The 19051-nt window shown below is 42.1% G+C and overlaps 1 protein-coding gene across 2 annotated transcripts in view; it reads right to left on the bottom strand.

Moving 5' to 3' along the window:
• TRMT9B (tRNA methyltransferase 9B (putative)) overlaps window positions 1-19051 on the bottom strand; it is a 72144-nt gene that overhangs the window by 17838 nt on the left and 35255 nt on the right. Inside the window, exon 3 of one of the 2 annotated variants that reach the window (XM_010380105.2) lies at window positions 15332-15528. Coding sequence is in view for 1 of the 2 variants with exons in the window: in XM_030938221.1 (XP_030794081.1) it covers window positions 15363-15421 (59 nt within the window). In the remaining variant the exon portion in view is untranslated. The remainder of the gene's footprint in view (window positions 1-15331; window positions 15529-19051) is intronic. The other variant, XM_030938221.1, reaches the window with a different exon arrangement.

Here is a 19051-nt window from a genome sequence, read left to right as displayed (position 1 = left end):
CTGTTGATGGACAGTTAGTTTGCTTCCAAATCTTGGCTGTTGTGAATAGTGATGTAATAAAACATGGGAGCGTGGGTATCTCTTGGATATATTGGTTTCCTTTCTTTTGGTTATATACCTAGGAGTGGGATTGCTGGATCGTAAGTAGCTCTATTTTCGTTTTTTTGTAGAATCTCAAAACTGTTCTCCATAGTGGTTGTACTAATTTACATTCCCACTAATAGTGAATAAGGGTTCCCTTTTCTCCACATCCTCACCAGCATTTTTTATTGCCTGACTTTCAGAGAAAGCCCATTTTAATTGGGGTGAGATGATGTCTCATTGTAGTTTTGACTGGCATTTCTCTGATGATCAATGACGTTCAGCACTCTTTCATATACCTGTTTGCCATTTTTTATGTCTTCTTTTGCGAAATTGTCTATTCAGATATTTTGTCCTTTTTGTTTTTTATTTTATTCTATTTTATTTTATTGAGATGGAGTCTCGCTCTATCACCCAGGCTGGAGTGCAGTGGCGCAATCTCAGCTCACTGTAACCTCTGTGGCCAGTTTCCCAAGCCATGAGCAGGTCTAGAGGTGCTGTCTGGGAGCCAGGGACTGGAGTCAAAAACCTTAGAAGTCTACTTGGTGTTCTATTGTACTGTGGCTGAGCTGGCACTCAAGCCACGAGATGCAGCCTTTCCCACTCTTCCCTCCCCTTTCCAAAGACCCCTTCCCCACTGTGGCCAAGCTGGTACCTAAGGTGCAAGGCAAAGTCCCCTTCCCTTGTCCCTCCACTTTTCTTAAGCAGGAGTCTTGCCCCACAGCCACCACAGCTGGGAATGTGCTGAGTCCTCATCTGGAGCCAGCAAGACTCAGTCTCACCCAGGTCCACAGAGTACTACTTGGGTATCATTGCTAGTTATGCAGGGCCCAAGGGCTCTTTAGTCAGAAGGTGATGGGCCCTGCCAGGACTAGCTCCTTCCCTTCAAGGCAGCAGGTTGCCTTCTGGCCCAGGGAGTGTCTAGAAATGTCATCTGGGAGGTAGAGCCTGGAAAGAGGGCCTCAGGACTCTGGCTGGGCCCTATCCTACCGTAGCTGAGCTGGTATCCAAGATGCCAGGCAAACTCCTCTTTACACTTCCCTCTCCTCTCCTCGAGCAGAAGGAAGGGCTCTCTTTTGGAGCCAGGAGCTGTGCAGCCTGGGTAGGGGAGGGGTTGGTGCAAGCACTCTCTTAGCAGCCCTTGCTGGTGTCTCCATAGGTGGCGTTCCCTCCTCCCCACCTAGTCCACTGGCTCTGAGGCCAGTTCAGCAGGAGGACTCACCTACGAGCTCTGGCCTAGACTGCCTTTCAAGTTTATTTAGTACCCCAGAGTCCTTTAGCCTACAGTGGTGAGGCCTGCAGGAACTCAAGTTCAGACTGCTGGGATCTGCAATTCCCCTCTGGCTAGGGCTGGTTTCAATGCTCCCTCTGTGAGCAGGTGTCAGCTGAGTTCAGCCCCATGGTTTTGCCTTCTACTGTGACAGGGCAGCACTGAGTTGGATACAGTGTTGGACAAATGCAGTGCTCTCCCTCCGCTAAGCACAGATTCTCTCTCCATGCCACATGGCTGCTGCCAGGGGGTTGGAGGAGGGATGGCATGGGCAATTCAAGACCGTCTTTCTCACCCTCTTCAGTGCTTCCTTTAGTGATATGAAGTCAAAACCAGGCACTGTGAGTGCTCTCCTGATTTTTGGTTCTCATGTAGGTGCTTTTTTGTGTGTAGATAGGTGTTAACTTTGGTCCTTGTCGGGAGGGTGGCGGAGAGAGGACACACTATCAGTGGAGCCTTCCATTTGGCCGTCTTACTCCACACCACTCCCCTCAATTCTTACCTGCAACTTCTTCAGAGGCATTTTATAGCTTGTCCCATTGGATTCAGCTGGCCTAGGTGAGCACATAAGGCTCTTTCTGATCTAGCCTCATCAGACTTCTTAAGGGTCATTTCTCACCATCTTTCCTCAGCATTAGCCATAATACCCAATGACCCGTTGTTTCTCAGCGGTGACACATTCCTTCTCATCCAGGGGCCTGAACAGATGCTATGCTTTACCTGGCTAAATTCTAGTCATTCTTGGAAAAGGCATCACTTCCTCCAGGAAGGCTTTCCTGACCTTCCAGGCAGGATAAGGGCAACAGGGAAAGAGTAAGAAAAGCATGAGAGCAGGTCCCGTTTTGGGCTTTACTCTGTCATGATTCTATTCTATTTTGGCGTGTGAGTGAGTGAGGGCTATCCCAGGCAAGTGGCCAGGGGCTCAGGTTGTGGCTTTTACCAATCAGTAGGAAAGTATTTCCAATCATTTAATAACCCATTTGGCCCTACTGATGGCTATCAGCTATTGCATCCCATGCATACCTCTACAGGGATCACAGAGTCCTGTAATCGTTGAATTCAGATAAGATATTTTTCTCTGGCAGAGTCCGCGGGAAGACTCTGGAGAACAAGGACTTGTCCTATTTAATACTGAGTTCCCAGCACTTAGGACACAGCAGACCCGCAGCAAATGATCAAATAAACACACATAACGAGAATGGAACCTAGCTCTGAGTACAGAGGGTAGTACTGGCTTTGTTAGCAGACGGAGTGATCACTCTGAGGAGCTGGGGAAGGGAGGGGACCCGACACCTGCAAACTGGCAGATGGGAGTGTAACTAGAGAGAAGGTACTGTCCCTGGACAGCCTCTGTCCCCACACCTCTACCCCTGTCCTGGGAAGTTACTGCCAAGTTACTTCCCTGTATGGAGAGAGACTTTCAGACTATGCAAATACTGTTTCAGACTATGTAAATACTGTTTCTTATTTGCTCACCCGCCAGTTTTAGCATCTACCAATGACTCTTGCCCCAATTATTACTACAAGTATCACCAAATGATGATAATATAATTCCATCATTTCTTCCGTTTCAAGGAAGAGCTATTCAGGATTTACTCTTAAAATGTAATAGGTTGTCTTTAATCAGTATGAACCAACCCACAGCCCCTGCAAAAAATTCTAGCAAACTCCTGAGTATAAATCCAATTTGTGAGGTCTGACAAAACTTCCACCCAAATTGAAACAGCTTATGTTGCACCTTCAACTGAAATTTACAAAGTAAACATATGGCTGGCTAGAACTGCCCACACAAGAGAAAAACAGAAACACTATGTGCTTTTCATTTAAATCAAAATCTCAGTAGATTTTAGTCTATTTACATTTCCCCTTCCTCAAGGAATCAATCAAGCAATACAATTTAGAGAACAAGTAAGTTTTTCTTTACTGCACTTGCAAATGTTAAGTGGTAACCAACATAAACTGGATTCCTTGCACTATGCAGTTTAAAAAATGACTCCAATTTCAAGCTCAGAATTTGTAGTATCTGAACAGCACCCCCTGAGATCTTGCCCTGAGTTTTCAGGTAACCTAAAAGAGAGTTATTTTTAAGTGTATAAGCGATATGAATCTATGTTTTCCAGTTAACTTTATAAACACTGCAGATTTAAATTTTAAACGCTGTGGATTTAAATTTCCTACAATATTTTCCACATGAATTTTATGTATATAAACAAATTCCTTGAGTTTGAAAGTGTGACTAAGCTAATAAGACTAGTACTAAAACAGGAGCACAGGATTCCAGATGAAGCGAGGGATAAAGGGTTTGGATTAGCCAGGATTCCTAATCTGTGTGCTGTCAAACTGCAGACCCATAAAATAATCCACATAAAATGTCAGTATTTAAAGCCTCACATTGTGTCCCTCCTTTGAGATTCAAAATGCACCCCAGCATACTACAAGTTTTGAAAAATCTTTTCTCAGAATTACTGGGTCTAATATACTCTTTCTGTCTTTAAACACCTCCTGTCTTTTTAGGAAATAATATTATGCGGAAGACACTTTGGAAATGCTAATTTAATGTTTTGCAATTTAAGAACGTCCCCCAAACAAGGAAGCATTTTTCCTGAGCATCCTTTTTCATTCATGTAGTTTTAGTGAAGTATGTTATCTACAAATCATAACTTCTAAGATGGTTTATAAAATGACTAAAAGGCCGGGCGCGGTGGCTCAAGCCTGTAATCCCAGCACTTTGGGAGGCCGAGACGGGCGGATCACAAGGTCAGGAGATCGAGACCATCCTGGCTAACACGGTGAAACCCCAGTCTCTACTAAAAAATACAAAAAACTAGCCGGGCGAGGTGGCTGGTACCTGTAGTCCCAGCTACTCGGGAGGCTGAGGCAGGAGAATGGCGTAAACCCGGGAGGCGGAGCTTGCAGTGAGCTGAGATCCAGGCCACTGTACTCCAGCCTGGGCGACAGAGTGAGACTCCGTCTCAAAAATAAATAAATAAATAAATAAATAATTAAATAAATAAAATAAAATGACTAAAAGTATGAGACGGTAAACATTTTAACTAGAAAGTCAGAAGGATGCACATCAGAGTTGCTCATTGCTGTCGATCCAAGAGAACCTGCTTCTGAGCCTGTGCCTCCTCTTTCCAGGGATCCCCGCCTCACTGAGTGGACCCAGGTTGAAAACCAGACCTACCGGGAACCAGTGCATGGGTGAGACTGACCGAATCTTGAGAATTTGAACTAAAAGTCCTGAATAGTCAAATGATCGCAAGTGGTTGGTTGTGATCACTTGGAGTCTGTGTTAGGGAGTCCATTTTTAGCCATGCACATATGGATGAACCAAAAGAATATTTTTCTGCAAAATGAATGTAGCTGTAGGAAACAAAAAAACAAGATGAGAGTTTGGGATGCTTCATAACATGGCGGGGGGAAAGGCAGAAGGACTGCGGAAGTCTAGTAGATGATATTCTAGTTCTAGTCCCTGTGTAGGCTCTGGACAGGGTCTCAGGGTCACTCAACTCGCAAGAAACCTGTTCATTTTAGAGTACCACCCTTGCGCCCTGAGGTACCACATTTCCTAACTTTGAATCTCAAATGGATACCCTGTTCTAGCCCTAAAATATTCTTCTCTTGAACTCATTTCTGTTTCTACAACCACACCTTTCCAAAGGCAGGCAAACTGCTTTTTTTATTAACATTTTGAAATGATTATTTTATACTTTAAATAACTAGTGTGCAGTGATGCTGACACACAATGTTGTAATATCTTACCTTTATTGCTACTTTTCAAGCAACCTGTAAAGCTTACAATGTAACCTTAAATCAAACCCCCAAAATTGAATGCTAATGATCAAAAGAAATCATAAATATGATGACAAAAACACAAATGAAACTGAGTAGACAAAGATACAACTAACTTTGCCGGGGGAAGCTGATGTAGGCACAGAAGAGCAGACCTCAGACGTTGAATCGTCTTTATTCCTTCCCTTGCCCCACAAACTCTGCCTATTTCTAGCATTTATTCCTTGGAGGATGGAAGAGAGGAGAGAAAGTGACAGAAAACTAACAGGAGAGTGAGTGGCCTGGCATGTTTCCCAAGGCTAGAAAAACAAAGAGAAGGACATTGGCAATTCCTGCTTCTGACAACAGGGTTCTATTGAGAAGTCACGAATGTTTACTTTTCCTGCCCTGGGCATGTGATTAGGCTAACATTTTTCTACCTACTTGAATTCAGGTAAACCCTATGTGACTTGCTATGGCATAAATGTGATCCCAGTGTGTTGCTTGCCAAGTTCCCTATCCCTTGTCTCTGCAAGGAAAGGTTCCTTGTCCTGGAGACATCAGCCTGGGTCCCTCAGAACTCTTGATGGAGAGACATCATGGGTATTCTAACCCCATCCACCAAAAGGAATAAACAGCTCAGTTCATCATATGAACGGCAAAATATCTAGATCATGAAAAAGTAAAAAGTATACATCAATTTTTATTAGATGACAACTTGTTACCATACAAGTTCCCCTTTTTCTTCATAAAGATTAAAAGTTTTCTTTCTCATAGGTATGTATTATTAAAAAATTGAGAGAAAACTGGATACAGTTTTGCATCCTACTTTTTTGAACTTAATATTGTGAACCAAGTGGCAACTTCTACCTACAGTCTTCTCTACCTTCTCAAAGAAACATAATCTCCACAATCATAATTCCATAGCACTTGAAATATATTGTGTGCTGTAAAGTATTATAATGGCTTAAATATTTCTACTAGATTCTGAACTTCTAAAGAAGAAACAAGATTTCATACACATCTTTGGTTAGCCCGTAGTATCTAGCACTGGGCCTAAATATAATAGCTCTAAATACGTTTAGTGAATACATGAATGATGGAACTCTAGCCAATTAAACAGTATTTCTTTTACATTTTTAAATCATATTAACAGTTTTATTTAGGTATAATTGACATATAACAAACTGCATATATTTAAAGAATATAATTTGATGTTTTTACACATGTGTGTGTATGTGTGTATGTATCTGTGAAACCATCAAGATACTCAAGATAGTGAACATATCCTTCCCACAGTAAATCAACCCTCCTATCTTCCCCTACCCTGAACAATCTTTCTTTTTCTTTCCCAATTTTTTTTTTTTTTTTTTAGACGGAGTCTTGCTCTGTCGCCCAGGCTGGAGTGCAGTGGCGCAATCTCGGCTCACTGCAACCTCCACCTCCCAGGTTCAAGAGATTCTTCTGCCTCAGCCTCCTGAGTAGCTGGGATTACAGGCACACGCCACCACGTCCAGCTAATTTTTGTATTTTTGTATAGATGGGGTTTTACCATGTTGGTCAGGCTGGTCTTGAATACCTGAACTTGTGATCCACCCACCTTAGCCTCCCAAAGTGCCAGGATTACAGGCGTGAGCCACTGCACTCAGCCTCTGAACAATCTTTCTTAATGTCATGTTTCTGGGCAAAGAAACAGGGACAGAGAGGTGGACACTGACATATATATCCAACAGCCACAATTTCAAAGGCAACTTTGAGTATTTGATATGTCGACAAATAAAAATAAAAAGCTTTCCCAAGTTTTTCCAGTTTCTTAATGATCACTGGAAAGCTACAAACATATTCACACCCAGGTGCAAATAGTAAAAATATTCCGAGGAACTGAAAAGGCTTCCAGGGAAAAGGTTTTTCTATTGTCTCATCAAGGAGATGAGACTCTGTACTTGAGCCACATAAATCTAGTGAACTCTGAGAAGGCTTTGCCCCCAAGAGTGGCTCCTTGTCCTGAGGGAGGAGGTGCTATAACTGAATGTCCTCAAGATGGTGCTTATTATACCCGCTCCTCCTAAGACGTTAGCACAGAGACCGAGGTGATAGGCTATAAGCACTTAGCCCTGTCATCAGAAAGGATTTCTCATTCGTTTGTGACGGGAACTTCCATTACCTCTATCTTGAGTTTCTTTCTGTACCACACTCTTCCCTGCAGTGAGTCCTCTATGTTTTAGCTCAATGGAAAACACACGTGGCTTTAAAACAGTTCTGTCTCCAAATACTGACATACATTTACGAATTAAAACCTCTTGTTATCATATAGAACAATAAAGCTTTTAGAGGAAAATGGAGAACGTCTTCACAACCTTGGAGTAAGTTAAAATTTCTTACAAAGGGTCGTACAAAGTGCTAACCATAAAAGGAAAAATAAAGTAGACTATATTAAAATGAACACACCATGAAGAGAGGGAAAATTCAACCCCCAGAGTGTGAAGAGGTATTCACAGTACACACCGCTGACAGTTGAGTAGTAGCCAGAATATACACAACTCCTTACAAATAAAAAAGCAATAGACAGGCAACACAACCGACAAATGGGCAAGAGACTTTACCAGACACTTCACAATGGGCAGGAGATGGGCAGGAAACACACACAAAGGGGCTTAACTTCACTAGTATCAGGGAACTGCAAATTTAACCCACGATGGGATCCCACCACCTATACAAAAGAATGGCTGAAATGAAAAACACAAGGAATATCAAGCATTGGTGAAATATGGAATTGGTGAGTTCTAATACACTGCTGGAAGAAATGTGAGTTGTTTCAATCTGTTTGGAATACTGCCTGGCAGTTACAACTAAAGCTAAACATATGCATATCCTATGGCCCAGCAACCTCACTCTTAAAGGTATATACATATATCCAAAAGATATAGACACCTATATTCACCTAAAGACATGTGCTAGAACATCCAAAGAAGCACTCTTCAAAGTAGCACAAATCTGGAAACTGCGTATGTGCCCATCATCAGTGAAATGATCAAATAAACTGTGGTATATTCATAGAATGAAATGCTACCAGAGTTAAAAGAATGAAAGTTTTCAACCATATGCAACAATATGGATCAATCCCTATATTAGTCCATTTTGTATTGCTGTAAAGGAATACCCGAGGCTCGGTAATTTATAAGGACAAGCAGTTTATTTGGTTCACGGTTCTGCGGGCTGTACAAGCATGGCACCAGCATGTGTTTGGATCCTGGTGAGGCCTCAGGAAGCTGTTACTGATCGTGGAAGGTGACTGAGGAGTACGTGTGTCACAAGGTCAGAGAAGGAGCAAGAGAGAGGGGAGGAGATGCCAGGCTCCTTTAAACAACCAGCTCTCATGTGAACCGACAGAGCATTAACTCACTCATTACCACAAGGAGGACACCAAGCCATTCGTGAGGGATCCACCCCCATAACCCAAACACCTCCCAATGGTCCCCACCTCCAACATTGGGGGTCACATTTTAACATGAGATTTGGAGGGGACAAATATCCAAACGATAAAAATTCCATAAATATCATATTAAAAGGGAAGTCCACAAAAGAATACACACTGTAGGATTCCATTTATAGAAAGTACAAAAACATGAGCTAATAGATCAGAGAAAATAAAATAAAATAAAGTACAAAAACATGTAATTCCAGCATTTTGGGAGGTCGAGGCGGGCAGATCATGAGGTCAGGAGATTGAGACGATCTTGGCTAACACAGTGAAACCCCATGTCTACTAAAAATACAAAAAATTAGCCGGGCATGGTGGAAGGCGCCTGTAATCCCAGCTACTCAGGAGGCTGAGGCAGGAGAATGGTGTGAACCCGGGAGGCGTAGCTTGCAGCAAGCTGAGATCGCGCCACTGCACTCCAGGCTGGGCGGACTAGAGACTCCGTCTCAAAAAGACAAAAAAAAAAAAAAAAAAAAAAAAAAAAGTGCAAAAACAGATAAAACAAATGTGGGCCATTAGAAGTGGGATAGAGGCTGCCTGGGGTAGCACCTGGCAGGGAGCGCTGGGGATTGGGAGGTGGTCCTGGGGTGCTGGTAATGTTGTTTCTTGATGTGGGCTCTGGTTACATGAGGGTGCTTAGGTTATGAAAAATTCATTCATTTATTTGTACATTTATGATATATGTACTTTGGTCCATGTATATTTCAATTAAAACTGCCTTTTGCTTTCAGGCAATTGCCTTGTTATGTATTTTAAACCATGTTAGAACTTGAAACTGAGCAGAGTATTCTCTCTCATCCGTGTTCTGCCATTCCCCTGAGGGATGAATGCCATCCAGTCAGCGCCTTCTGGGCAGCTAGAAACTGGAGATCACTGGGTTCAAAGATCAGGTGAAATGTCAGAGCAGTAGCCCCATCCAATAAGATGATGTCATAGTATATACAGAAACTGCTGAGAGTTTTAGCTCAGAAGAAATCTAACTGAAGAAATAAGTGACTTAAATGAGATAACGTCCAATGCCAGATTATCCAGTAACCAGTGAAGAATAGAGTCCATTTGCTCTCAATAAAGAAGTTGTTTCAGTTAGGGCAGCAGATAAGTGACTCATTAGTATGATGAGAGGAAGGAAATTCATTTTATCTACCTTATATTTGTGATCTTATTACACATTGAATAGCTTTACTCAATAACTCGAAGTGAAATTAAGGATGAATTGTGCCAGCCACAGCTTCCAAGTAGCACAACTATAATAATATATGAGGATTACTGATCTCAATAAATAGATGGGAACATAAAATTGTGTAAAGGCCCAGGAAGGAGGCTACATGATCCTCCGCTTGTAGCAGCAGGTGGTTGCTATTGCTACTTACTTTCATTCTCTAATTACCTTGCTGTTTCATTGTTACTGTTACTCATTAAGACAATTCTCAGTTACTTCAGTACCTTAGGAAGAATGTATGGACAAACTTGAGTGTCCTCATTTATTACTCTCATGTGGATCATCTGTAATATTTAGTCTACTGTTTATGTGGCTCTTTATATATGTGCAGTTATTGGAAAAATCTGCTGAGCTTTCTATTCTGCAGAGAATAAAATCTTCCTGAAAAATATTATAGTATTTATAAGCCTTAGAACCTAAGACAACAATGACGTGGGGCCTAATTGATATCTGGACGGTGAATCTCCCGAAACACACACAACTAACAGAAGAATCAGTGTTCCCTCCAAAAAAACCAAACCCAGAACAAAAACGACACAAAGAAGACAAAAATATGTATCAATGAAGTTTTTTAAATAAAAATCAAGAAAAGGATCAAGATAGAATGACAAGGAAAAGAAGAAAGAAACCAGGGGAAGTAAAAGGAGAAGAAACGGGGTAATGAATATATGTATTGAATGATTATCATGTGGTTCATATATGTTAGTGCAAAGAAAGCCAGAAACAGGGAGTAAGAAAAGCAGACAAAGAGCTAAGAGCTATGACTTAATATGTATAAAGAATAGGCCGGGCGCGGTGGCTCAAGCCTGTAATCCCAGCACTTTGGGAGGCTGAGACAGGCGGATCACGAGGTCAGGAGATCGAGACCATCCTGGCTAACACGGTCTCTACTAAAACCCCGTCTACTGAAACCCCGTCTCTACTACAAAGAAATACAAAAAAACTAGCCGGGCGAGGTGGCGGTTGCCTGTAGTCCCAGCTACTCGGGAGGCTGAGGCAGGAGAATGGCGGGAACCCGGGAGGCAGAGCTTGCAGTGAGCTGAGATCCGGCCACTGCACTCCAGCCTGAGCGACAGAGCGAGACTCCGTCTCAAAAAAAAAAAAAAAAGAAACTAAAACAAAATAATGCCAAAGGTTAAAAATTCTTGCTCTAGAAAGTCTAGAGTTGTATTGTTTTGAAGTTTAATATATTATATTCATTTCCAGAATAATAGGAAAGTATTAAAAAGGGAAATTTTCAGTGAGCCCTATGTGTGTGTAAGCTGACACATCTTCAAATGAATGCTTGAGAGGTCGGGAACTGCGCCTTGGAACTCAGCCTAGAAGTGTAAGGCAAGATTTGAAAATCTTTGTTTCAGCCAGGCACGGTGGCTCACGCCTGTAATCCCAGCACTTTGGGAGGCCGAGGTGGGCAGATCACGTGAGGTTGGTAGTTCGAGATCGGCCTGACCAACATGGAGAAAACCCGTCTCTACTAAAAATACAAAAATTAGCCAGGCATGGTGGTGCATGCCTGTAATCCTAGCTACTCAGGAGGCTGAGGCAGGAGAATTGCTTGAACCTGAAAGGTGGAGGTTGCAGTGAGCCGAGATCACTCTATTGCACTCCAACCTGGGCAACAAGAGCGAAACTCCATCTCAAATAAAAAAAAAAAAAAAAGGAAAATGTTCGTTTCTTGTCATTTAAATTGCACTTGCAAGAAGAATCAATTCCAGGGTTCCCCAAAGGTGGACAAGTCACTGCTTTTCAGGTCCTCTTAGCCTGCTTTTCAGGGAAAGTAGCAAACTTGAGAATTCTAACATAAGTAAGGTGTATAAATCAAGTCACTTTGGGACACTTGATGTGTTTGAAGAGCTGACCACTACAGAAGGAAGGAAAGGAAAGGGAGAAAGAGAAAAGACGCTTAATCCACGCAGCTACAGGCATGCAGGCATGAAGGTATTGCCTAGTTAATACCTTCTAGTCAATATCAGTGCCTTCTTAAAAAATGAAAAAGCTTCTAGTCAATATCAGTATCTTTTTAAAAAACAAAAAAGACATTAGTTTGAAAGAGCAGAGGGTCCATCAGAGGTAGTAGTGAAAAATAATTTTGGAGATCTAAGATTCTGGGGAATAGCTGATCCCTTGCCAAGCCTGAGGCCACGCACATATGACCACTATTTGCAATTGCAGACACTTTAGAGATTAAAATACTTTTATTTATTTATTTATTTATTTATTTATTTATTTATTTATTTATTTTTGAGACAGAGTCTCGCTCTGTCGCCCAGGCTGGAGTGCAGTGGCAGGATCTCAGCTCACTGCAAGCTCCGCCTCCCAGGTTCACGCCATTCTCCTGCCTCAGCCTCCCGAGTAGCTGGGACTACAGGCGCCTGCCACCTCGCCCGGCTAGTTTTTTGTATTTTTTAGTTGAGACGGGGTTTCACCGTGTTAGCCAGGATGGTCTCGATCTCCTAACCTTGTGAGCCACCCATCTCGGCCTCCCAAAGTGCTGGGATTACAGGCTTGAGCCACCGCACCCGGCCTCTAAAATACTTTTAAAAAGCCTCTATTTATCCTCTGTTTCTTTGGGGAACTGCACCTCTCTCAGACTCCAAGTGTCACTGGGGCCTGCCAGGCACACTGACAGTGGCAGTGCGGTGGGTACATGATCCAATCTCGGACAGTCATTCTCCCTGGCCCAGGAAATTGACAAGAGGTTGGAGCCGAACTGCTGATGGCTCAGCCTGGAAGCAAAGATCCTCATGTCTCATCCCAAGTTGTAACTTTCCTGAGGTTTGGTTTGCAGAGGTTCCTTTTATTGTGCCAGCTACTTAGGCATTCCCAACACATCCTCCTCCTTGCTTTAGTTCATTTTGACGTGTATAGCAAAAGGACTAAAGTATTACAAACTTGAATGCTCCTTCACAACAACAGCATCTACCCCAGTGGAGGCCACAGTGAAAGAGAGGTACCATGGCCACTAGGGTTGCCAACAGGACTCATCACAAATGGATGAAGGGACTCTTGTTGGAGCAAAAGAATCTACTGAGATGGCAATGTGCTATTGGAATGCCAGCCTAGAAGATCAAAGTTGTTGCAGTGCTGGCACCTTTGCCCCCTTTCTGTCTTTCTGTTTGTACTGCCATCCCCTAGTATCTCAGCTAGTCTAGCTGGTCTGTCTGTTCCTCTTGCTGTCTCTGCACCCCCTACATCTATCCCTTCTAATATATTCATAATGATGGGAGTTGGCAACACAACCTTCTCTGTTAATGTCCACTTGGCTGGAGCACAACACATTCCTACAGTAAAAGGTAACAGCATAGACCATGTAGCACACGTGCCATTCCTGATTTGCTGGCTACAATTCATGATTTTTCTTCTATGAATTCAAGAAAAGTTGGTTAGAATCTGTATTTCATGCCAGTGCAGGGTTAATTTTTCTATACAACCCATTGGATAATATTCACTCCTTCTTGAAAGCCCTTCAGGGGACCTCTACTGCCTACTGGATAGCACCTGCACTCCTCAGTCTGTCATGAAAAGCCTCCCTGACCTGGTCCAGTCCACTTTTCCAGTCTTATATCCTGCAACTACAGTACCTCAAACTCTCAGCTCTACCCACACAAATCTACTCACTTTTTCCCAAGTGGGACTTGCTCGGGACCTTATTCAGGTCTTTGCTGAAGCCAGCAGTGTATTCTCTCTCACCTGCAATGCTCTCCTATCACTTCCTCCTGCCAAAATCTTCTGGTCTGCAAAGTCTAGCACAGTTTCTTCCTCCTACATAAAGGATTCATGGATAACTACAGATAAAAATCATCCATCTCAGTACTTTTTTTTCTTTTTTTTTGGCCGGGGGGAGATGGAGTCTTGCTCTGTCACCAGGCTGGAGTGCAGTGGCACGATCTCTGCTTGCTGCAACCTCTGCCTCCCGGGTTCAAGCAATTCTCCTGCCTCAGTCTCCTGAGTAGCTGGGATCATAGGCGCATGCTGCACACATGGCTTGTGTGTGTGTGTGTGTGTGTGTGTGTGTGTGTGTGTGTATTTTAGTAGCGATGGGGTTTCACCGTGTTACCCAGGCTGGTCTCAAACTCCTAAGCTCAGGCAATCCACCCGCCTCGGCCTCTCAAAGTGCTAGAATTACAGGTGTGAGCCACTGTGCCCGGCCCCAGGACTTCTATACGCTGCAAACTTATTATCTCTATCACTCTAGAGCATTTTTCCGGATACTGTCATGAACTCTCAACTATATATATGTTCCCAACTAGATTATAAGTTTCTGGAGGGCAGAGATGGAAATGTGATGTTTTTATATATCTATACCTATGTCTCATCTGTACGTCATAGAGCCTAGGATAGTGCAGAACACAGAGCATCACTCAATAATTAATTGTAGAGCCAATGAATCAAGGAGCTGTTTCTTAGCTCCCTCTGCAAAACAGCAGTACTTTACTCTGTACAAGCTGGTCCTTGACTCTTTGGTCATAAATCCTAAAGAGCCAGCTGTGAGTCAGTGGGCACTTGGAGGAAAGCAGAACTAAGACTGAGCTTTTCCAGTTTTATTTTGTATTTTCTGATTTGCTGCCCCAGAGGTTTGTTGTTGTTGCTGCTGTTGTTGTTTTGAGACAGTCTTGCTCTTGTCGCCTAGCCTGGAGTGCAGTGGCATGATCTTGGCTCACTGCAACCTCCACCTCCTGGATTCAAGCAGTTCTCCTGCCCCAGCCTCCTGAGTAGTTGGGATTACAGGGGCCCGCCACCATGCCTGGCTAAGTTGTGCATTTTTAGTACAGACAGGGTCACCACGTTGGCCAGGCTGGTCTTGAACTCCTGACCTCAGGTGATCCACCTGCCTCGGCCTCCCAAAGTGCTGGGATTATAGGCATGAGCCAATGCATCCAGTCAGGTCTGTATTATAGGTACAATCTAGGCATACAACGGTCACTTTTTCATAACTAAGAAGAAATATAAATACTGGAAATGGCTCTCCTATTATAAATGCCACAGAGGACACAGAATTAAAAAAAAGAGAGCATAAAATTCTGCTTTAAAATTCAAAGACGTACTTAAACTACAATTCTAAACTGAAAATGCAAGTTGGCCCAGACAGTTAAAAGACAGGTCTTTTATATTATAAAAAAGACCTAATTACAAGATGTATAGCTTTTTAATTTTACTTTTTAATACATGCAACTTCACACTTAACATCTATATATCATTTCCAAGTACAAATGATACTGTAAACTTTTGTGTGATAAAAATCTCATTTAAAAATATGTTTAAGTCCTACAAAAGCATTTTGCTTTCTAAAAATGCTAAATATGTTCTTATAATTTTTACTTACCCCGTACAACTACTTTCAAACACTGTTTTCCACCTTATGCAAAAATAAATTCCAACTTACTTTATATCACATTGTCATAAATTTAAAATTATAGGGATTGGGAAGAATTCGATTCGCTAAAGATGCACATTGCTAAAAACGCCTCATGGTATGTGAGTTGCTGAAGGGCTGAAAGCTACTAACCTGAGTCATCCTGTGATTACAGGAAAATTACCTCTTGTCTTTGTGAATCACGGCAGCCTCCACCTCCAGAGAGTGACAGTTGCTTCTCATAACTTTCTCAATGTGTAACGTCAATTAAAACTTGTAGGAGTGAAGTCAAATAGTGCAGTCCTTCTCATGATAAACCACTTGTGTGAGTCTTGACGGGAGCACAGGCCCTATCAGGAGGAAAACAAATAGTAAACGTCATTTCACATGATAAGTATATGGAACCAGCTACAGCCCAGGTTGACTTCCTGACCTATGCATAAATTACCCAGCCAAGTAGGGATTAGAAAGAATTGTTAATATGTGGAGTGTGCCAGAATTATAAAAGTAGTTCAAATCAATGGGCCAATAAATCAATTCCTAAGCTTTCTGTAAAACATACAATACTTTCTCCTAAAATTAAATTGAATGATTTCATCTTGTTCCTGGGAAAATTGCTAACATTGAGAGTCATCTCTGATTCCAGGGGCTCAATTAAATGTATACTATCTAAGACAATATTACTAAATTGTACTAAATCATTCCAGTACAATTGGACTGCTCAATATTTTCCATATTACCAGCTACTTCCATGTCACTTTGACAAGTACTTGTTGTTATTCATCATTGTTCACATTTTTCTTCTTGTTCATAAGAGTTTGTCATGAAACCCATCAAAAAACTTTTAGTAATTAAAAAAAACAATGCACCAGAAACCACTTTGTAACATAGAGGTCTTGTGGTATACAATGAGATCCCGAGAGATGCCTGATGTGATAGGAAAAGCCCATCCTGTAACACCTTGGACCCTAATTACTTGTCTGCAAGTGGGGTGAATGAACTATAATCTAAGTCCCAGCCTGCAACCATTTTTCCTAGTTTCCTTTTCACTTGTGTGTTCACCACACTGCCACAAACTGTACTTCTCATTACTCTCAGTGATTCTCACGATAGCAGGGTGCATGTGGCTTTCCTACTTAGAGATGCATGTGGCTTCCCCCAACATTCCCCTACACCAGCTCCACCCCAGTCCTGGCCCCTATTTAAAAAATCATTGATCTGGATGTGCTTTGGAAAGCTTCTCTCTAGTCTTCAGAACTTGCCTATAGATTTTAAGCCCAGCTACGTCTCACTCATATGTAGGCACATGATCTGTGCCGTTGAGAGCCACAGAAGCTAACTTTTTAGAAGTGCATTTAAGAAGCATTTTGAAAGAGCTACCAAAGCACCTCATCTTTGCTCATGCAATTTTAGAGCCTGCCTTAATTATAAGAGAGATGATGTTTGCTAACTGAGTCCCTATGACAGGGCGAAGCTAAAAGCTCTCTGTTCGGACTTACCCTGCCAGGCTCTGACCTGGGCAGTCAACTGTCATCAGACAATGTGGTTGTCTACACGCTTTTCCTTCAGGCATTTGTGCCTAAATGTGTTAGACCTCTCAGATAAGCCACTGAAGGCAAAGTCTTGAATGCCCCCATCAGTAAGAGTACCAACGAGAAGAGAAATTGTAGCTAGTATAGAAGTAGGAGGCATATGTGAGCTACCTGGGCAGGAGGTTTGTCTATATGCCCAAATCAGGCACCCAAAACACCTACAGATATGACTGATTTTGCTTCATTTTCCTAAATTAGGATCCAAATTTGCCTTTGTCTAAAGTGCATGAATCATATCACCTTCTCCAAGAAGTTGTTGGGCAAAGATAGAATGGGGTCGTATCTATCTCAAAGGAGTTGAATTCCAATTGAGTCTTTTCATCAAATCAGTCCTATTTAGTATTGAAAGAAACACATTTCTTCCCTTCTTCTCTTTGACTAAACAGGAGGCCATCTTGTACGGCAAGGTCTCTACCTTAAACCTTCTCAAATGAGCCATGCATGTATTTTCCTGGGAAGAGGGTCAGCACCTCAAACCACGGCTCAGGGGCAAAGCCAGATTTTTGAAAAAAAAAAAAAGAATTATCTGTATTAAATTAAAAATACACATTCATCTTTTCAACAAATATTAACTGAATCTCTGGTGGATGTAAGGCACTAAGGATAGAGATAAAATAGCTCTCACCACATTCAGGACCCCAGAATTTAATATTGGAAGCATACAAATAAATAGAAAATTAAAGTGTAGGAGAACCTTTACTTCTGGGATGGATACATCCTGAGCTAATGTGATTCCCCAAACTCATGCCTTGCCTTATTTAATACCAAGAATCAAGATTATTTGATATAATCATCTACAAAATAATAGAATTGATATGGTTCGGCTGTGTCCCCACCCAAATCTCATCTTGAATTGTAGTTCCCATAATCCCCATGTATTGTGGGAGGGACCTGGTGGGAGGTAATTGAATCACAGGGGTGGTTACCCTCATGCTGTTCTCATGATAGTGAGTGAGTTCTCACAAGATCTGATGGTTTTATAAGGGGCTTTTCTCCCATTTGCTTGGCACTTCTCCTTGCTGCCGCCATGTGAAGAAGGATATGTTTGCTTCCCTTTCCACTCATGATTGTAAGTTTCATGAGGCCTCCCCAGCCATGCTGAACTGTGAGTCAATTAAACCTCTTTCCTTTACAAATTACAGTCTCAGGTCTGTGTTTATTAGTAGCCTGAGAATTGACTAACACAATAATCATATATTTATACAATCATTATAAAAGAATTATTTTGTGTCATTGCAAATTATTAAACATCATGGACCTTTAGGTCACTTGCGGTGTTCAAAATCACAACGTCGATACCCCTTATCTGGTGTGATGATGTGGGTGTGCGCCAGTGCTACAGGAGCACATAGGCGATGCAACTAATCCAGCCTCGAGTGGGAAGGGGGAGTGAAGGCTCCTTCAAGGGGCTGACACCTAAACTGAAGTTCAAAAGATGAGTAGGGTCAGCCAGGTGACAAGGAGAAGTGGGTGATTCCAGGCATATGAAATAGCGTGTGCAAAAAGAAAGACACAAAGCCAATAAATGAATAACAACAACAATAACAGCAACACACGCACACAAATATATGCAGATGTCACAGACCCACGAAGGTTTGACTTTATGACGGTGTGAAAGTGTTACACATTCAGTAATAATTGTGGTCTCTCACAAAGTTAGATGGACATGAAGCTCAGGAGAACTTCATTTAAACATCATCACTGGCTGGGCACGGTGGCTCACACCTGTAATCCCAGCACTTTGGGAGGCTGGGATAGGCGAATCACCTGAGGTCAGGAGTTCAAGGCCAGCCTGGCCAACATGGTGAAACCCCATCTCTACTGAAAATACAAATACAGTAATTTTTTTTTGAAATTACAAATAGCCAGGTGCAGTAACACGTGCCTATAATCCCAGCTATTCAGGGGCTGAGGCAGGAGAATTCGCTTGAACCTGGGAGGCAGAGGTTGCAATGAGCCAAGACCATGTCACTGCACTCCAGTCCGAGCAACAGAGTGAGACTCCATCCCAAAAAAACTAAATAAATCAGTAAATAATAAAATAAAATAAGACAATCATTATCCTAGTACATAGCCCATTAGAGACATTAAGTATATTAAATCAAAAGAGAATACATACAGCAAGAAAAGAAATGGAGCTAGAAGAGGAAGAATCACAAACTCTTAAGTCTCATAGATGTTAGCATCAGAGGAGAGACTACCATGTACGCTAGAGCTCTATTATAATTAAATTTCATTTGAGAAATGTTGACTAAGCACCTACTAGGCAACAGATGCTTTG

This window comes from Rhinopithecus roxellana, chromosome 9 (assembly GCF_007565055.1).
Source record: "Rhinopithecus roxellana isolate Shanxi Qingling chromosome 9, ASM756505v1, whole genome shotgun sequence".
NCBI classification, from domain to species: domain Eukaryota; kingdom Metazoa; phylum Chordata; class Mammalia; order Primates; family Cercopithecidae; genus Rhinopithecus; species Rhinopithecus roxellana.
Note: the sequence above shows the minus strand (reverse complement) of the source record. Positions and strands in the feature narration are given on the sequence as shown.